Source organism: Amphiura filiformis, chromosome 19, assembly GCF_039555335.1.
Source record: "Amphiura filiformis chromosome 19, Afil_fr2py, whole genome shotgun sequence".
NCBI lineage: Eukaryota > Metazoa > Echinodermata > Ophiuroidea > Amphilepidida > Amphiuridae > Amphiura > Amphiura filiformis.
In genome coordinates, this window is record NC_092646.1 from 54,315,564 (window position 1) to 54,338,040 (window position 22,477).

General features: G+C 36.0%; 1 protein-coding gene across 1 annotated transcript in view; it reads left to right on the forward strand.

Annotated features, from left to right (window-relative positions):
• Nucleotides 1–13,270: 13,270 nt before the first annotated feature.
• LOC140140650 (atrial natriuretic peptide receptor 1-like) overlaps nucleotides 13,271–22,477 on the forward strand; it is a 29,061-nt gene continuing 19,854 nt past the window's right edge. Inside the window, 6 exon segments of the mRNA XM_072162407.1 lie at nucleotides 13,271–13,415; nucleotides 14,925–15,093; nucleotides 15,413–15,570; nucleotides 16,886–17,031; nucleotides 21,096–21,251; nucleotides 22,238–22,376. Coding sequence (XP_072018508.1) covers nucleotides 13,271–13,415; nucleotides 14,925–15,093; nucleotides 15,413–15,570; nucleotides 16,886–17,031; nucleotides 21,096–21,251; nucleotides 22,238–22,376 — 913 coding nt within the window.

Sequence of the window (22,477 nt, forward strand, 5' to 3'; positions counted from 1 at the left end):
ATTTTTTTTCATATTTGTAATACTTACATATGTTCCAACTTACATCTATAAGCAAACTGTCAAATTCGCCATATTTTTAGTAAAACGGGATGATTTTCTGTTGGTTGCTGACCTGCGCAGTATGGCATTTTTGGTCTGGTTGACAGGACGTCATACGCAAGCTAGTCTTTTTAATTCGCATGATGCAGTCATGTCTACAGTAGAATTCATCTCGACCTTTGCAGGACTTACCCCCATTAAAAGCTATTAAACCAAGATAACACTCATTGAAACAGCTCAACTGATTAAATCGGATCTTCTCTGGTTGTGCACAAGTGTCTGTTTTCATGTGCGATATCGCAATAAAGCTGGTATTATAGCTTCAGTTGGGTAACCGATTATAAAGGAAACGAAAGGAACCAATGGTATGTGTAGCTTTGTTCACGAAATGAGACAATTGCCTGCTTTTTGTAAACCAGCATTCTTGAAAATGAGCAACATAATGATTGTTGACTTAACACGGTTTGGAAATAATTTCTTCATATTTTTGGTGTTATCTGTCGTTTACATATCCTTCCTAAAACACCAAAGTACGAATATTTCCAAACATCTAAATTAGCTAAAAATTTAGGACATGTTACAAAACTATATTGTCGAATTTTAGAAGAGTACTTTTAATATTGGCCGGTTATTTTTCACACAGCGACGTTAACTAGGCAATGTACTATTACCTATAACATTAACTAAAACACCAAAGTACGAATATTTCCAAACATCTAAATTAGCTAAAAATTTAGGACATGTTAAAAAACTATATTTTCTAGAACTTTAGAAGAGTACTTTTAATATTGGCCGGTTATTTTTCACACAGCGACGTTAACTAGTCATATCCCCATACTTTTAACGTAGGGCTATTTGTAGAGGTCACGCGTCAATGGGAAAGAGCACTGTGTATTGTGTATAGGAAAACGGACAGTAACTGCAGTATGGGTCTTCAATTATACAACGTACTGAGCTTGAGAATATTCTAATGCATAATTCATGAACTTGAAAGACCCACGCCAGTGGCGCCACTTGCTAGGTGTTTCTAGAATCCCTATAGAATAAGATTAATTTTAATGCTAATTTATTGCACATGCTAAGGAAGCGTGATTACCTTTTAAAAAGTTCAATTTAGGGAAATGACGATAGGCGAATTTATGTATGGCGCAGAGAAGTGGGGGACTTGCTGGCTCATTCTCCGATAAAGCGTTCAAGTTTGGTCTCAGGAATGACAAAATGCCAACCACGAAGAATTCATGAAAATCATTCAGAATCGTAACCTTTAATAGTTTCAGAACACAAAATAATGCATGGGTGATTTTTCAACAATAGGCCTACTTCATTTTTGAGCAATATTACTTGTACGTATTGGGGGTAACGTATATGTGGTAACGTATCTGTGAAGCCCTTTCCCGCCTTTGTCTTAATCGTGCAAGTGTAAAAACTTTCCGACTTAAAACCCAAACTTGATCAGTCATCACCCAATGTACTAAAGTTTGGTATGGTATTTGGCTTCATTTATCACAGCGTTTTTTCCGAGGGGAGTAGAATTTAGGTAACGTATCTGACGACATGAACGTAACATCATGACTTTTTGCCATTAATAGACCTGATTTGTTTTACTTTGAAACCATTGTGTTATGTACCGCATATATAATATAACTATGGAGCCTGCTTGATCCATTACATATGAGAACATTCATCTAGCCAATTATTTTCACAGATTGTTATCCATTAGAAATATGGTAACGTATCTGTGAACAATATTGGCGACATAGTCTCAAAGACGTGTTGGAAATATTTAATAACCTGTGTTGTGATGTTTTATACTTTATAATTAGGGCATGATACCAGCTAATGAAAAGTACCTATAAGCCATTATATGCGCGCATGTTTAGCGAGCAGTGACACATTAGAGAGCTTGCGAAATGGCGTTACTTTAACTTTAACTTTAACTTTAACGTCTAGAGGATTATAGAGGATTATGCATTCAAAACCACCTTGGTTTTGAATACATAATCCCCTATAATCCTCTAGACGTTAAAGTTAAAGTTAAAGTAACGCCATTTCGCAAGCTATTATACGGAATGCACCTTGGCTGGCGACATGGAGGAAAACAATGGATATGCATATTCAGCTTTAGGTGTCAATTCAAAAACATACTGCCTCTTGGAGGCAGAAAAATATTTGTGCGTATATAAAATTGAAATAAAATTCTCTGCTTCTTAAACGACATCAAATGTGCCACAGTTGGTTATCACGAATCGTTATATATGATGTGCAGTAAATATTCATATATACTGCGCCAATAAAGTATCCTTACAGTTGGAAAAATAATCACAATTTCAAAACTGAACAATACCGTATTTGGGTAGATTTGTTTTTTTAATAGATGCACTATTTAATCCTGCACATTATGACACCACATTGAATCCAATGTGACTTCAAGAAGCAAAGTTACAAGCATTTGATTAGACGAAGTCCAGTTTTAAAAGTGACAAACTGGCCTATTCAAAACTCCACAGACTAGATATCTGGTTTGAGAATGGTGAATGGCTAATTTATGCGTTTGGCTTTAATTTAAAAACAAAAGGAATAAAAGAAAACTGAAACAAAAGAACTGACAAATAAAATGAAAGTTATGAAAATATAGAGAAGTAAAACTGAAATAAAAACTGTTTTAAATAACGCTTCATTGAAGACACTGTGTTGTCTCTTTGTTTCGCTTGTTGGAATCTTTTTACGCCTTGTATAGGCCAGTTTGTCACTTTTAAAATTGGACCCTCGTCTATTCAATTGCTTGTAACTTTACTTCTAGAGGTCACATTGGATTCAATGTGGTGTCATAATGTGCAAGATTAGATAGTGCATCTATTAAGAAAACAAATTTACCCAAATAATGTTCAGTTTTGAAATTGTGATTATTTTTCCAACTGTAAGGATACTTTATTGGCGCAGTATATTCTTGTATACATAGGATGCTTCAATTTTGACACAAAAAATATTTCATTGAAAACCCTCTCACTCGGCTATTTAAAAAAGGTAACCACGCTTCCCTAGAATGTGCAATAAATTAGCATTAAAAGTTTTCTTATTTTAGCAGCATTCCAGAAACTCTTGTCGTTTGGCGAAAAGAGGAGTACCAACGAGCCAAGTCATGGTCAGGATTTGGTCGGCCATTACTGGGTCCCCGCAGAACCAAACTGGTGTTGTGACTGCCCAATTGGGTGGATTAAGGCCGCTTAGAATTCGATGTTAGATTCTTTTGTGTTGTAAACTGTCATCATTCTTTTGTCTACGTGTAACACGGGTGATAAAATGCAGTTTCAAATACCCTCCAAGGCCGCATCATTTCACATTTGAGGTCAGATGGAGCCGTCGCGACGGGGACCCAGCTATGGCTGCCATTGAGGTGTAGGAATGCGTGAATTGGATTCGTCTATATTCAAAAATGCCTGGTTGTTGTTGTTTTTTTTTGGGGGGGGCGTGAAAAGAACTGGAAAACGTGAAGGGATACAGTACACGCGGGCCTTCAAAATGAATTGAAAGCGGCTGATGTCGCTCGAACCACTGCTATAATATAAGGGAGTGCCGTGATTAAGTTATATTCTTTTTACAACTTCAATTTCACAAATTAGATTCTGCGCAGAAATGAGTGATGACTGTACATTATAAAAGACAGTTTACCTGGACCTAAGACACTTGGCGTTGAAATGGATAAGAAGAAGCATTGCATTTGGCTTCTGGCACTAACTTTGTTATGCATCTTCTGCACTTTAATAACATTAACACGGGCTGACTCGATAGAAGAAGTACGAGTGGTGCACTTTATGTGCAACACGCCTACCACATTTGGTTATGTTTGGATGGAACCGGCTTTTTATATCGCGTATGAAGCAATTCTCAAACGAATTGAAAATGGTGTTTATCAAAATTTCACCCTTAAAACGTATTCTTCTTATGATGGGTGCGGAAGCAGTTCTCTTGGCAAAGCCATGGATTTGTATTTTGCACAACCATATCATGCGATGATCGGACCTCCTTATAGCACATGGACATTAGGTAAGGGTTCTTAGAATAAAAAAATCTATAGGCGGGTGGGGGTGGGCACTCGACTTTGGAAGTGACGGGGATGTGTGGACAGCAGTTCGAAACTAGGGGTCTTTCCGTGAGACTATGAAATATTTTGGGTCAAAATATACAAAAATTTTGAAAAATTTGTAGAAATAGCAAAATAATTTTTAAAAATCCGGGTCATTTGGTGAGAAATTTGCCTACAATTCTTGAAAAGAGGTAGTCTTTTGGTGACATAAAAACAAAAAAGGGGTCATTGGGTGAGAGGGAGTTCAGTAAAACAAAAAGGGGATCATTGGGTGAGAGGGATTTGTAAATGGTGGTCAATGTGGCCGCACATCCCCGGCACCCATTTTTAGTGAGTGCCCCCGGGCCTACATTCGCAAAATATGTTAAGACTTTGAAGTTTTATGTTAAGACTAAGGGTCATTTAAAAATGACCCTTAGTCTTTAAGGCCAGGATTAATATACTGCGACGTTTTTGCGGGCATTGTTCCATTGCGATAGACATCGCGAGTTCCAAGGCGATCCGAGAACGAAATATTGTTTTTCACCTCAGAATTAGGACTTTTTGTCATAAGGTTATTTGAGCCAGTACTCACTCCTTTGTCAAATTGCACCTGTATATCTTCATTCAATCACAAAACGTTATGCTTCACTGCATCCTAGTTATTTTCTATCAGATTGATGCCACGTTGTATATGTCTCTTCCTGTAAACTCGTACGATGATTTCGTTTCTTTGCAGGCGTGTTTAAAAACCATTGTCTTTTCAGAGCCACACCAGGCTGAGTCAGCCGAGGAAGGGCTAGAACATGGCCAAACTTTACATGGTCCTCCGCTAGCTGACTTCCTCGCATCCAAGCATGTTCCCTATTGCACAAGTTAGCGTTACCCATACAGCACCACGTGGCGGTTTGGGTTGAGTTGCCCACGAACAAATACTATGCCAGCTCTGCGGACCTTGCCGGACATTGCACAAATGCAAAATCATTTCACCCCTTTAAAAATGTTTCTCAGTGCCTAAGATATGTGAAATGTGTTGAAAGTATCCTAGTGTGTTTTTTACATTCATTAATATTTCTATAATAAAAATATTTTTAACTTATGAAATGTAAAGGTGCAATATCGTTGTCTACAACTGTGTTCACAAAATTCCAATTAGTTTTAAGGTAATACTAAATAAAGTAATAAATTAACCAGGTGGGGGGATTGAGGTGCTGTTTCACAACTTCAACAACTGGTGACGCTGAAGAAAGATTGCAACAATAAGCACGGTTGTTTGATGGCATGGAGTAATTTTTAAAGTAAAAGTGAACAATGATGGGGCTATTTATCTTAAATCTTGTTTGTATCTTAAAAAGAGACACTTGTATAATGGTATTAGAACATCAGAAAAAGAATAACAAATGGGAAGGAAATTTTCAAAAGACTTTTTATATCATGAAATGTAAGAATAATTGGGTGACTTGTGTTTGGCAGGTGTGATATACATCTGACTGGGTGTTTCGATTGTGTAACGCATAAAGGTTTTGGAGTCATTGAATGGCTGCCTAGTCCTCCTCTCCCCTCTAATTTCGATCACCCATTCGCTTCTCCTCTTTTCACCCCTCGACCCTCCTTCACTCCCTCACTTGCCCCTGGCTTTTAAAATGGATATTCGTGATGTTAAGAAACCCATTTGACTTTATTGAACTCTGTTCGTGCTTTTAAAAAACAACTCAAAACTTATTTATACCCTTTGTGTATTTTTGTGTATTTGTCTACTTTTTAGAAATGTTTTTAGCGTACGTATATCAGTTATGTTTCATAATAGTTTTTTTACTTCTGTACATTATAGGCCTATAAGGTTTCTGTTTTCATTTTGGTATTTATTTTAGGATGGTAATCATTGCTTTGTATATGTATCATGTTTTTAACTATTTCTTTAATTATGCTATGTGTGTATTTTTAAGGTTTTGATTGTTTTAAATGTTTTTGTATTTCTTAAGGTTGCTTTGTTTTGTACAGCGCTTTGTCCTTTAGTAAAGGCGCTTTATAAATGCCGTTAATAATAATAATAATAATAATAATAATAATAATAATAATAAGGCAGCCACTCACGTTGCTACGGGTAATCGATCGGCAACTCTATTGAAATTATTGAAATACTGTATATCGACGGTAAAGTGTGCTTTTGAGTGCTGTCGAAGACTCACCCCCACCCGTGGGCTGTATAAGAACAAAAGGTACCTCTTGCTCAAGTGGGCGCTTTCACATGATATTCTTTTGATCACTTATTGACAGTAGCCTGCCTGGTAAAGCGTCAATACACTGTCAGGTCAGTTACCGATTTAATGGCGGAACACTTTTGTCCTGAACAATGGGTACCTCTCGATGAATAGCCTGTCGGCAAATCAAATCAGCACAATGGAACAATGCGTTCGTAATCTATTGCCCCTCCATGGATATAATAGCTCCATTGCTCCAATGATGGACTGATGGAGTTGAATGTCCTGCTCTCGAACTTTGATGCCCTTTCTATTGATCGGATTAGGGCATTATATAATGAAGGGAGCTCAAGTCCTAAATCACGGTTGAGTCATTATATAATGCCCTAATCCGATCAATAGAAAGGAAATCAAAGGTCGAGAGCAGGGCATTCAACTCCATCATTGGGGTCCTTCTGATTTCAAATATATAGTTTTGGTTTCTCTATTGTTCAGAAACCAAAAATCAAGGGATTAAAATGTGGAGATGAACTGGTATGCAATCATAACACTATTGTGCTGGGAGGACACAAGAGGGTATATATAATCAAAAGTATAATGGCCTATAACCATACGTATATAATAGCCTATTGTGCTAACATTTTCATTATCGATATCTATCAACGCGGACGACTTTTGATGCTCTCTGCCGTATGTGGCACACTTCCATGACACCATAAAATTACACCCGAGTTTGATAAGTTATGCATATACATCATGTGCATATATTGAGGGGTGGGGGTGGGGGTGTTTTGTTTATTTGTCTGAAATATAAACGATGCATGATGATGTAGATGATTTGATTATGAATTAGATTATTCCCCGGAAAGCACAACCCATACCTCTTACCTATGTTCCCTCCGCCACCTATATATAACCTCCTCCCTCCCCCCTCCCCACACTCGATATCGACTCTTCCCTATTATTCCACTCCACTCTTGAGCCCCCTCTCCCCCTCCTTCCCTTCCCACTTCCAATGCTCTCTCCCTCTGTTTCTCTTTCTCCCTTACCCTTACCCCCTCCCCTCACACACACATACCCTCTTTCCCTGGCGATCTCTTCTATCTCTCTCTCTCTATTCTCCAATAAATAAATTGAATAAAAGTTAGTTTAAACCAGCTTTCTATGATATTGATCTTCCGTCATGCGACATGCACATAAATAGAGTTGTGTATAATAGTGTTTATAACACTGAAGTCATAATCTGTCAAGTGCCTATTGTAATGTCTGTGGAAATATTTCGATGGTCTATATATTTTCACAGTGAAATCAGCTTAGGCTAATTCGTAGTCTCAAGTCAATGCTTTCAAACTAAATCAATGCTTTCAAATGTAGACTGCTTTGTTCGACTTCTCTGCTCGTGAATATTGCACTGCGAAATTAAAACATTTCTTTTGTATACTAAGAGTAGGTAACTTCAAATCAAATAATTTTACGATCCACACCACTTATAAGAAACTGAAACCAAAACCGAAACTGACTGACACAAATGTTCGGTTTTAAACAAAAGGTAGAAACAATGAGTTCGATATCTTATGATTCAAGTGGTTAGGCAGGACAATAGGAAACCACGTGACCAAAACCAAAACCAAAACTAAAACTATATGGTCGAATCCAACCAAAAGTGTCCACGGGCCAAAAATAAAAGTCCGAAATAAAAATGTCTCCACAATTTTTTCCTTTTGCCCATTGATTGATGACATATTGGCCTTATAGGAACCAAAAGTGCCATTACTAATCTTGAAAAATAAATCCAGGACGTGTGATAGTAAATGTGATATCAAAACCTAATGTTACCTACGAATACCACTAGGATGCTTTCACTATCGCAATACTAATCAACCTAAAACAAATGGAATATTCCCAATAACGCTTTTTTCGTGTAATGTAGACCACAGGCTGTCAGGAAAATGCTAGCTCAACCAGAAAATATTTGTTTTATTTTTATAACGCGATCAATATGATCTTAGTCAATTTATGCTAGTTTATTTTTGAAAATGAAGTTTAGGTCAGTTTCTGTATTTTATTTATCAAATGAGTATGAATCAATTTACACATTGTATAAGAACGAGTAGGATATATGTTTTCAAGAATATTAGGAATTATACGCATACACCTAACGCTTTATACAATGAAAAGGTGAAGAAACCCGGGTATTCGTAGGTAACATGAGCGATTTAACAATATCTATATTGAGTTTAGAGGTTTAAATTTTGCTATTATGGTAATGAATAAATAAAATGGTAGTTTTTAGATCTCTTTCAGATGGTACGTGAAATGAATAAATGCTATTACCTTAGATCAAAAAAATTGTTGATGCTTTTAGCAAGATTTTGACCACTTCATTTTGATATACAAGTAGTTAATCAGCAATTTTACATAATAAATAATTGTTGAATGAATCCGTATATGGGTAATAATAGTGTCCTGGGGTACCGCTTAAAGTTTTTGACAATTATTTTCCATTGGTAGGGACACTTCATTACACATGTCATGTATTATGCTGTATTCGTAAGTAACATTTCAGTATTTGTAGGTAAGAATTAGACTTTTGGTGGATATCGCAATCAAAACTTCATTTTATAAAGCACTTTGAATGTATTATTTTCTTTATGTGCGTTTATTGATACTTTAGACCCTATCATGTATTAATAATGTCGGTTCACAGCGGTTGAAAGAGGATTGAAGTAAGAAACAAAGGCACTAAAGCGACTTTAATTTGCTTAATTGCACAAAAATCGCTTAAAACCGTTATTGCAGACTTATGAAGTCCATCTTGGAGTCAGTTACGTCTTGTGGCCTTTCGTTTGAGGGCAACTACAATTAGCTTTATACCAGGGTCCATCACTGTGTTGTCTAGATCATGAGACAATGAGAACAGTCGTTTTTTCCATGGTATTCGTAGGTAACCTTAGCGAAAACGTCAAAAGTTACCTTCGAATAAATCAATTTGGACACAAATTACTCAGAAACCAGAAGGTCGGTAAACATTTAAAATGAAGCACACATGACAGTTGACAAATCCAAGTATTTATCCTCTTCTAATCTTCTTTGAATCTGATTTTTCTTTCATATGAGCAGACCGTCGTCTAACTGAGTACATATTTTTCAACAATTAAGCCGTATTCACTTTTGCATGGTGGGCATGTATGTGAATTCGCAACTTTCATTGACATATGATTTGATAGCAAACATACAGGCCTTCGTTATGTACCAATATGGGCATTGGCATGAATGGCGGTGTTTCACAATACTGTCATGATGTCAAATTGTATTCGTAGGTAACATTCGGTTACCGAAATTTACCTACGAATACTTGCTTTTATTGTTGACATCTCAGAAATATTTAAACGCAGGCTATTGAAACTTGGTAGAAATAAAGAGTGTATTACCCTGCACCTATTGCTTAACTATTGTTTACTATTCTCTCACTTTGTGGAAATGACACAGCTTTTAACATGTATTCGGAGGTAATGCATATTTTTTACCAAACCTACCTTTGTGCCATTTAGAATTTCTGGCAGCTAAACACAATAATAAAGATGTCCAAATGCAATGCATTTCAGTATTGGACATATCAAAGCTTTTATCATTTGCGCATTTATTAGTGATTTCCATTTTTAAAGATATATCTAGTGCTATGAAAATTGTATTCGTAGGTAATGTAAAAAATACCACTCAAAAAATTATCACAAAAATTCATAATTATGTACAAATATGTGAAAAATTGAACAGGCAATCTTTGAATACACACCTTTCAGGAAATCAATTTAGATTCAATCCAATGACTTCTTTTCATAACTGATTTAGATGTTTTAAAAATACCTTAAGAAATATTTTGAAAAAATGGGTAAAAATAGCATGTTTTGGGGTCTCTGTGTCTAAGTTTTTCACAGAAGGGGTCTTATTATATATGGCGCGAAGCGTATGATCAAGGCGAATAAACACAATACAAAAACGAATGCCAATTGATTAATACTTTTAAGTTATGACCCTTAACATACCGTGTACACTTTTGGTTGGATTCGACCATATATTTGAAATGAGGCATCGTCAGATGTCAAAATAGCCTAAATCGTAAATCACAATAAAATTTTTCATCTTGACCACAATGAAACCCCCTTGACAGATGAAAGAAGATGATATTCTTATCAAAAGGCTTGTCCCATAGACAAAAAAATGAAGTAAAAAAAACCGTATACTGCATTAGGTTTTTTTTACCCACTGCAGGGTGAAGGCCTCTACAAGGCGACGCCATTCTGATATACATATATCCCACGTCTTTCTTAATACATCATGGAATTTTGTAATTTCATCCTTCCATCTAACTTTCGGTATTCCTGGGTGTCTAGTACCATTTCTAGGTAACGAGTTTGTTCCATCGTCCATCTAAAGTTCTAGCTAGGTGACCAGCCCAAGACCACTTTTTTGTTTCACAGTTTGGATGACATCAGTGACCTGTGTCATGCTCATTTGTTTTTCTCTTTTTGTGATCCCGAGCATGACTTTTGCTTCTTTCTCTGAGTCATGACCCACGTTTCTGAGCCATATGTCATGGCTGGGAGGACACACTGGTTGTAGACTTTCATGAAATCTTTAAGTATAATCTATTAAATGAAATTAGGCTGACTGTAACACTATTGTTACTGGTATGTGTATATTAATTTTGTCATCATTATGCATCGAGTCTTCTAAAGAATGAGGGCCTAACGGCCTTTACGAAATAGATCTGTAAAGACATGTAGTAGTACAAGTCCAAATTTTATGCTTTTATAAGTTATTTGGATTATATGTGATGTGTCATGTCAAAAGGAGACACTTTTGGGCAGGATCGTAAATGGAGAAATAGCCAAATATCTGCATGTGGGTTTGTTGCGAATTTGTGATGTAAAAGGGGGCTGTGTACTCTCAGACATGCATGTAGTAAAAGTGCTATAACTTTGTAATTATTCACGCAAGATATATAAAAGTATACATTTTTATGAAGGCAAGACATCAATGAATCTCAATATAAATAAGAAAATCACAAAAAAGTGAATTTTTGGCAATTTTTGTTCGGTACATCATAACAAAAAAACACTGTTTCCAAAAATCTTGTTTTTTTCTTAATCTTGAGGCACCATTCCAAAAACGGTTTTTTCAGTTTTTTGATATTGGCCTTATTTTTGAGATATTGACCATATAAGGCATCAAAATGAACTTTTTAAAATTCACAAACGCCTATTTGCACAAAATGATGCCTAAAATCGGAAATAGACCAAAATATAAAAAAATGAGAAAACCGTTTCTTAAGTCGATCATGCTTTTTATGATGAGCATGATTGCTTACCTATAGATGCTGTATTTATTGAGTTATCGTGTACCTAAATCGTCATTTTACCGAGAAAATGAACATTGAAATAAGGCCGTTGAAGTTTAAAGTGGTCACATTTTGCACTTTGATCGAAGCTCACAGGAGAATGCAGCAGTTCTCGTTTTTCTACCTTACATTACGTGAACATCGGGTAAATCCACAGCCCCTTGAGAAGTTTTGGCGAAATCTATTCATATCTTGATGTTTAAATCGGGGGAAAGAACTTGAAAAAATTCACATTTTATCAGCTAAAACGGAGCCATTTGACCGCTAGGTTTTGTGAAATTTTATGCTTTTTGTGAAATTTTATGCTTCCATAAAATGCGCCGCGCATGCAGATAAGCGTTGCGTATGCGTAGCGTATCTGTGCGTTAACAAATTGCGCGACAACAAAACGTGATGCGTTGTTGCGCGCGTGTACCCCGATGGTACATCAAATATTTTCTTTCCTTTTAAATTGAGCAAACGAGTGAAATAGTGAAATAAAATCCATAAAATAGAGCAGTTGGAGTTAACAAATCCGGATTTTCTTTCCTTGCATTTATAAAAAACATAATAAAGTTAATACATTTCAAAAAGCTCAATTTCGCGAAAGAAACAATGTCTAGAGTACACAGCCACGTTAATGTTTAAAATATTGTCTTATAGTTTCAGACAGGAATATAACTGGCATCTTGTATTTTTTGAAACATTTTTCAAGGTAATTCCTACTCTGAACATTGTCAATAATATTTTTAAAGGCCGATATCTCAATTTCCAATTTTATAATACCACAACATACAAACTCAATATCTTCGCTTAGGAATGTCCGATTTAATTGAGGGAAACAGCGTTGTGAAGCAAAATATCTCTTTATGTAAGATATGTAAAAACCTCAAAATTGATAACCTGCCCAAAAGTGTCTCCTTTTGACATGACACGTCACATATGTCCTTGATTATGTTGACATATGAAGAGCTTTGTTGCAAAACCCCTTACATCCACTTTTGACTTTTTTTTAGAAAAGCAGCCTTTTTTTAATTGTGCAAATCTTACTTGTTCGATTTGATTCAATTTGGGTTTGAATAAAGTGTTGAAATGAATAGAAACTAAAATAATCTATTTTTTAGGTTTGGTTCAATTTTCAAGCATTCCTATTTATCTTATTAGTTCTTTTATATCGCGCCTTTTGTGGATGTAAGCAGTGGTAAGGGCTTTTGCAACAAATTAAATTTACCCCTTTTCTAGAAACCACCTTTGCAATCAAATTTGAGCCCATCTGTTTGCACTACTTTATGTAACTTGACTAATGCTTTTAATTATTTTCTTCTATTTCTTGCTTTGTTTATCAAAGCTATCCAGGCCAACATGCATTTTATTAGCCTACACTGGCTATCCAGGCTTGTGCTTTTTTTTTAGTATGAGCTTGGAACGGAATGAGCTTGGATATACGATATCTCCGGAAGGAAAGGTGGTATGAAGGTCAAATAACCACCAAAATGTGTATTTTTATCCACACTATAATGTCATGTTAATAACTTAATTTCAGCCAAAAGTGGATGTAAGGGCTTATTTTGCAACAGAGCTCTTCATATTATGTGCTCTCGATTCCCTGGTCAACCAGTGCCTGTAGTACAGCTGGAGTTTCAAAAAGCTGTCAAAAGCCTAGTCTACAAAAGCCAAGCACAATGGTTGCTGATATTCATTTGCTTTCTCTATGATCTGGTTAACTACATGACTTGTAGGTGATTTGTGGTAGAGAATCCGCTTCTAAATCTGGCTTGTTCTCGGGGCCGGTTGGAGTTAGTGATGATTTTTGTGAAAAGCTTATAAACATTGGATAGAAGACTGATTGGACGATAGTTTCCTAGATCTGTGATGTTGCCTTTCTTATGAAGAAGGATGATAATGGCATTGCTCTAATTGTCTGATATTCTGCCTTCTCTGAAACACTATGTGAAGAGATTCAACACATCCGTTATTACTTTCCCATCCTTATCTTGTGTTCTCTTAGTTCTGCCTTCATTCGTTTCCTGGTGGTTTTACATACTCTATTTTGTGAATATTGGTTTGCTGTTTCATTTCCCTCCTTGAGAAGCTTTAGAGTGGTTTCTGAGCCGGGTTTCTGAGAGTCTGTCTTCCTTCTTTTTCACTTCCTTTCCATCTACTTCTCTGGCACAGCTATTGATTGTTTCTGCTATGGCCTTAGACTATGCCATAGTCGATTTTTGATAAATAAAAGCATGTTATTAATCATGATGAAAGCATTCAGTTGAACTCGAAATTATACTGATATTTATTACATCAAAATACTAGTATAAAATTGTGAAGAAGAAGTTTATATAGTGACAGTAAAAGTAAAGTGTACGTAGGCTTATATTATTGAATGCAACATATAATTATAATAATAAATAATGTCATAATTATATTGGCATTTCAATAATGAACAATTCTTATTTTAGAATCTACGAGTTAAAAATCGACTATGGACATTGCATTTTAAAACGGGACTTTGAACGGGCAAAGTCCCTAACACATGCACTGTCAATCATACTTGTTTATCAATCCAATTTAACCGCAAGCAAATACAAGACGCGCTCATGTACTTACTGACAGTTCAATGTTCCCGCCAACACAAAGGCCGCATAATTGTGTACCATGTAGTTATTAATGGTAATGGCAGGTGCCCGGAGGATTTAAACCATAACGAGATCTAGGCGACCAATCACAAGCCAGATCCAATTAAAGATGCATTACATCATGGCCAATTTTAGTTAGGCCAGAAATTGGCCTAACTCTCCATAGAGTCCCGTGTTAAAAATGTTAACCGCAAGTCAAAGTCAGTAGTCCACTTGGGAAGCTAACAAACAGAGGGGGTTACGGTAACTGAAAAGATCACACTCCTTCATTGTATCTTCTACTGACTGGTTAGAGCAGGTGAACAATTTAGCAGGTCTTATGCTTCGATTTGTTTAGGCACTGTCCACGTTATGAAATTTGTTTACAATAACGCGGCTCTATAAAACATGTTTGTTAAAAGGGAAATCGGTGGTCTTGTGTATGAACAGCTTCGGCTTCAAATTGAATTGATAAGATTATCAGCAGCATGTGAAACTCTATTTAATTACGTGTTGCTGTATACGAAAATATACCTCAAATGCAAAAGGCTATTGTTTAGATAATGTGAATTTCCAAATCACTAATGGTGCCTTTACATATTCTAAGGAATTTTTGTTTTCTTATTTCTTAGGTCTGAGTGATTTAGCCAGATATTGGAATATTCCAATAATAAGTGGAGCTTCGACATCCGATGAACTCTCTGATAAGAATCGCCACACGCATTTCACTCGCCTGAGTTACGATTTGACTGGTATGGCGTATGTTGTCTCACAAACATTCAAACGGTTTAATTGGACACGGTAGGTTGACCTTATACGAGGGTCATTCAAAGCATTCTATATACTTCCGCTCTTATAACTTTGTTTCTGTGTATGGTAGCTTCTTCAAATTCAGCATGAATTTAAATTGGAATGTCACCTACAAATGAGAGCACAATGTATAAATGATACCTTTTGCAGACTTTAGTGGGCGACCTCGGAACCAAAATAAGATTTACATATCTCATTCACATTGTAAAAAGTACATACAAACAATCTTCGAAAACATTACATTTGAACCTGTGGATGATAGTGTTGTGTTATTTAGTAGGCAACTAATTCCGTCTTTTGTTTTTTATAGATGCGGTCACGTCAGGGGAACTGGATACATGAGTACATATCCAGCGGACACCTTGGATGCAACATTACAGGGAGAACACGTGAGAATGTACCAATATTGGACGGTGGACTTCGATAACGTAACTGACGCTCTAAGGAAGACGGGAGAAGTATCAAGGGGTAAATATGTGTCGTAGTGTCATAGGGGTAGGTGGAACGCAGGTGCCAATTAATTTGAAAATTTAGGAAACTTCCCGATAAACGGCATGCCCGCCACCCCCCCCATGGTTCCCCGTGGGATACCCCATGCTATGCCACTGTTAACGCTGGAGTATTATATTGCGAGTAATTTTAATAACTTCAAGACACTGAATTGTATTGCATTTCAAGAAGATCGCACCTATAAGGATCTGCAACTATTGATTAATACACTACCTTGACTACCGAATTGCAGTGTAATTCTTATATCGGTGTTCGCCATCATGGTAAAATAGCTCAAAATAGACTTCGCTGACATTAAGGTGTTTTTAGTCTGACGATGTTAGATTTGATCAAGACTGAGTGTCGTGTGTAGCGCAGCGGTCTAAATTTGCATTTTTTGCTAGAAACTCAACAAAATAAAGTTATTTCTTTTTTCAAACAATTAAATGTACTTTCAAATTGTGCCGCAATCGTAACTGTAATCTAATATCTGGAACTAAGTATAGTAACTTCTGGATATGCCTAGCAAGTCTCAATCAAACACGGGCTAAGTTAGTTTCCCTATTGAAGCAGTGCTACGCACGCAATGCACGTACGTAACTTTACGGCTGATTTCCATAGATACTTTGTAACTGTCAATCAAATTGCCGGTAAAGTGACTTAATCTGTTCCTCAGAGATTGAATACAAGCGTTACGGCCCTGGCGTAGTATTTGCAAGAAGGCCGTATTAAGTGACCGTTTTGTACCTGATTTTTTTCATAACTTAATAATCCCTTACGCTATGGACTTCATAAATGGCTTAAAACGACCTTTTTGTACTCACACGACGAATTACGAGCCTTGCAAATGAAATTGCCGTAAATTATGCCGAACCCACTATTTAAACGTTTTTTTACTGCCGAGGACACATCATTTTGGTGTAACTGTAAAGGATAAGGCAGCAACCTTTATTTCTATTATTATACAAAAATTAACGATTTAAAGAGAAAATATCACCTTTTCCCCCCAAATATTTCAAGTTGTTTCATCATGAGTGACAGTGCGTATCGCGGAAATTTAATTTTGTACGCGTAACCAAGCGTGATATGAAGCGATGTGTTATGGCACTTATCCCATTATAGTAGAATAAAGGGCTTTCACCTGATGTGTTTTAACTAATCAGAGAGCTCTATTCTGAATAATGGGCAGCCGGGGTAATATAATTTCAAATCAAGTATCCCGACCAATGTTGTGCAGAATCAGTAATAAGGCATGTTTAATTTAATTTTGTGTATGCCTTCTGTTTTATATCAGTAATTATCCTTAGTGGTCGAGGTCACGAGGTACGCGAGGCTATGGCGGCTGCGTATGACCTTGGTTTCATCAATGGCGAGTATTCGTTCCTGGCATTTCACCCTTTTAATAATTCGTATTGGTGGGGCAATTACCGATGGAATCAGGTAAGTTTTAAACAATTACTACACTTAAAATGATCGTATCAATCATTTTAGTGTAAGTGATAGTTCATTCTGTATTGTTATTACGTTTTGAAGATATATTTTGAGACATAGAATATCAAAGCATGTAATTTGATAAGTAAAATTCCTCATTGAAGCATGGGGAAGGTTGGGGAGGTATCAGCCGTAAAACAAAAGCGCTTAAATACAATATTATTCAATGTTCAATTATTCAATTGCAAAGTGCAAAGAAAAATAGCGATCGAGCTTAATCTATCAATTAGCCCCCGATAGAACACAGGGTCTGAAGAATGAGGGTAATTAAGGGGAATAATAATAATAATAATAATTATTATTATTATTATTATTATTATTAACAATGATAACATAAAAATAAAATCCGATTACTTAGGGTTACGACTTGCTTTCTTGCCCTGCGGGGCTCTTATATATTGGAACTCCAATAGCTGCAAGCCCTCACTATTGGTGTTTCCCGCCTCAACCATGCCGGGCTTCCAGCCTTGATGTTGTTGGGTTGTTTTTTTGGTTTTTTTTGTTTGTTTTTTATACTTGGCAACCAGCCCGTCAGGGCTTCAAAATACGTAACCTTAAATATGCGTAATCTTATGTGTATCAAAACCTTAGCTATGCGTAACCCATGGGGCTATATTAACGTGCCTCCTGGTACGTTTGTGCAGTGAGAATTAAAAATCCGTGCTTAAAATATTTCTATTCCATTCAAATTTAAACCCGTCAAATTTCTTCAGCGAGTAAGATCGAGTCCCAAATCCTATGTTCAAATGATATTTAGTAATTTTCCTCTCAGCAGTAAAAAATACTTTTCTTATTCGACTAGCCTAACAACGCTTCTGTCAAAGTCAAAGTTTTCCGGTGGCACCGGCAGTTGCTCTGCTTCCCCCTGCTTTTTTGGTTATGGTATGCATGGTATGCCTCTTGACGAGGCTTACCCGACCGGGAGCAGAGTACAAGTTTCCCCTGGGTCGAAACACGCCAGGACAAAATTGACCTATACTGAACCGTTGATAATCTTAGGTATGCTGAAAGCCTGTTGAAAGCACTTTTGGAATAAACTACGATTATGAACTTACACTCCAGTGACGTTTTCGTTTCACAGGACTTGCTAGCGTAGGTTGAAAAAGAAGATGTTAAAGGTTAAAGGAGAAAGTGGGAGTATTAAATATAGAAACGTGGAAGTGCGTAGGAAAAAGGACCTTTAAGCGTGCGCTTGCACCACAGCTTCCGGGTGATTTGGCCTTGGATCCGCACCATTAAGGCTTGACGCTTACTGACCGGTGGCAGGTTGCTGAAAATAAGCCAACATTGCGCGTTGAAACGAGAGCAAATTATGTAAAACAAACTAAACAGGCAAAACAAACAATACGTGTAAAGTATTCATATTCATCTTTTATTAAGGTCAAATTACAGGATAAAGTTAAAGAGATACAAACAACAAACAAGCTAAATTTTTAAGAATATCATCTATACAGAATAATATACAATTTAATTTACATAAACTAATTGCACTAAAATAGTATATAATATATATTACAAAAAGACGAAAGAAACACATTGCATAATGCACTTCAAAAATAGGGGATTGCAATATTTTGGAAGCGTGAAGTCCTGAATCAAAGCTAGGTGAATATCAAAGTACAACCAAAGTAAGCAAGAAAATATCAAAACGCAGATGTTGTGAAACAAACCAAATCAGGCGAACCAAGCAATATGTGCACGGTAAAGTTTAAGCAATATCATTTACAAATACAACAAAATTAAACACGAAAAAAGCAATATCAAAACTGCGGAAGCAAAGATAATTAAAATTTGAAAAGCAACGCCAGTTCATAGAGCTAAATAAAGACTTCAAGGCTCCTATGAATCAGCAAAAGCAATTTCGAACAAATGTGTTTTGAGCTGACCTTTGTAGTGTGCAAGAGATGAAGACTGTTCAACAGAAGAGGTGGTTTACAGAAAGCCCGCTCGCCATGAAATTTAGTTTTACCCCTTACTGGTTTTGTGACGTAGAGCGAAGAGATCGTCCAGGGTTGTATGTGATTAAAATATCAGCAATATAAGATGGAGAAAAACCATTTAAAGCAATAATGTGTGATTTGCTCCACAGCAACGCCCTCAATTATTTTTGAATTTCTACTTTTTGCACCATTGTAATGGCCATTGGTGTACATAAATGCCCTAGCCTGAAGTGCTTTAACTACAGTAAAATTTAACATTTATAATAAAACCGGATATCCCCGTATAAACTGTATGCATATATGTATGCTGTATCATATCGCTATTCGCAGTACGTCTTGTTTGTACATCTCATCAGCTGCGTGTACCCAGCAAACACAAAACGTTTTCGACATGATTCGCAAAAGGTTGTTAAAGGTTGTCAGAAAACGTTTAAATGTCGGGTTATATAAAGGGTATTTTAAGAGTATAAAACGTTTTCATAACCTTAAAAACATTTTTTGATAATCTACTGCTCAGCAAACAAAAATGTTTGACAGAAAACGTTTAAATGTCGGGTTATATAAAGGGTATAAAAACGTTTTAATAACATTCCAAAAACATTCTTGAAAATTTGATACAAAACATTCTAAACAAAATGTTATTTTGGGGTTGAAAAAATATTTTACGAAAAATGTTTGCCCAAAATATTTTCAATAACGTTTTCAAAATGTTTTAATGACCTTTATATAACCCGAATTTAAATGTTATTAAAAGGTTTTGAAAAAAACATTTTAAGAACATTTCTGTGTTTGCTGGGTACAAATATTTTAACATAATGTTATTGAAGTATTGACACAATATTTGGCAAAAAATTTTGCAAAAAATAGTTTTCAATAACATTTTTTGAAAACATTTAAAAATATTGTTGTAGTGTGTTTTCATACAAAACGTTTTAACACGTTATCATGACCTTTATATAACCCGACATTTTAATGTTATTAAAACGTTTTTACCTAAACCAAAAGCCAAAATATAACTTATTTAAAACGTTTTTAAAACGTTTTTGTGTTTGCTAGGTAGCTCCGCCAATAATCATGATAAATAATACGATCAGCGAGATTATACACGCATTGTAGGTGCTGTACGTCGACTTGACGCATAAACTGCGTGTATATCGCTATTCGTCTTATACGTCTTGTTCGATTTCCATCAGTACCTATCGTGAAGCTCCCAATAATCATGTTAGTAATAATCAGCGAGCTAAATTCTTCGTTTTGTCTCATTTTGTTTGGCTCGAAATTGAAAGGGGACAATGCGATCAGTAGCTATCAGTGAAAACTAACAATTAAATATGATTCTGTTTTTATGCAAATCACACATTATTGCTTTAAGGCTTTAAAAGTGATAAGCAAACTCAATACGGTACACAACAGGTAGCCAGTGAAGATCGAAATGCACTGGAGTAATGTGGTCGCGATATTTGGCCCTTGACGCCAATATAACCATTTTGTTTACGATTCAGCTTTATTTTCCTTCTCAGCCAGTTTGGTTCCGCTCCCTCGGAATCAAACTGACCGCAGAGGAGACTACCCTCCATTGTATTTGTTCATTTGTGTTTGGAGAGCATTCTTGGATAATGGATTTCTTAAGACTTTTAAAAGCATTAAATTAGTGTAACCGGAAAACCATAATATGTAGTGGGGGAATTTTTTTTAAACTTCCTAACCCCCTCCCTTGAAGTCTAATGGTGCGTCCCTTATATGCGCAGTAGATACGCACAAAAGAATATAATCTCAAAGATATTTCCTGTAGAAGTGACGTAATTAATCCGATTAACTACCATAGCAATAGAGGAATACGATTTTGAATATATCGCCCTGCACTACAACATTTGCGCGGTACCTATACATTGAACCATAGATGTCACATCATTCCTATTACAAACACCACCCCCCCCCACACACACACACATAACCGACACTTTTGCTCCGTCGTCTTGGTTTTACAGTTATTTTCATCTTCTCTTTATATACTTCAGTAAATGTTACATCCGTTTTAAATAAATGAAATTTGTGATTTTTTGTTTCTAACAGAATGATGGTTTAGACGAGAAGGTCCGAAAAGCATATGACGCTCTTCTACATATCAGACTCTACGAATCCAAAACTCCAGAGTTTATTGAGTTTGAACGAAAAATAGCTGAACGCCAGGTGAAAGTGTATAACTGGACGCGTCCTGAAGGTGATCACGTGAGTAGAGTAGAATCAAAGTAGGATAATGCATATGTGACCCGTCCTCACATAACCTGGAACATGTCGACGGACCTACTTTTGAGATAAAATAACCCACATGTTATCAATACACACAAGTATTTAAGGGATCTGGAATGAGCGTTTTGAGCGTTTCGACAGTATTTTTTGTGGGACATGCGAGCACATCAGACATATCGAATTGCATTCAGAATACGAAGAATGTCTTTCTGATATCAAATAATTTTCATTTTTGAAATTCACGATATAATACAAATTTTATGACAAATTATTAAAATTTGATATTTTTCACATTTTTGATATATAACAGTCCTCGAAGTAAATTTTATAAATCTAATGATATATTCTTAAAGTGTATGTAGTAGGGAGGAAAAGCAGACGGTCAATTGAAAATTTTGAAATTTAATATTGAAGATATAAATTTATTACAAAAAAAGACCTAATTTTTTTTGGTGTTTTGGGAAAAATCCATATCTTCAATACGACAGATCAAAATTTTCAATTGATCGTCGGCTTTTCATCCCACCTACAAACACTTTAAGTATAAATCATCAGATTTATAAAATTTACTTCGAGTACTGTTAAATATCAAAAATATCAATTTTTAATCATTTGCCATAAAATGTGTATTACATTGCAAATTTCAAAAAATCTAAATTATTTGTTATCAGAAGGACATTCTTCATATTCAGAAGGCAATTCGATATGTCTGATGTGCTCTAATGTCCCACAATAAATACTGTCCAAACGTTCATACCCCACCCCTTAAGAACATGAAAATTATTTAATCAAAACATTTCGTCATGTCCGTAACATTCAGAGAAGTCTTTGCTACAATTCTCGGAATTAGATTTATTTGACACTATGTAACCTGTTTTTTGTTGCAATAGGCAATGCAAAATAAGATGTATCTTGATATTTTTTACCAAATGTACTTCACACATGTTCCCACTTTCTTTAAATAGAGCAACTATTTTGCTGGTGCTTTCCACGATTCGCTCATACTCTACGCCAATGTCGTCAATCAAACTCTAGCAGAGAACGGTAGTATTTGGGATGGAGCTGCCATGGTGAAAAGATGTGGAACTCAACATTTCAAGGTCGGTATTTGACGGGGCAGCGCTGGGGACTGAGCTCAATCAGGGGTTGACTTTCTTTCGGGCGGAATTTTCGGTGGCGTACTATTTCCATGTTTATACGTACGC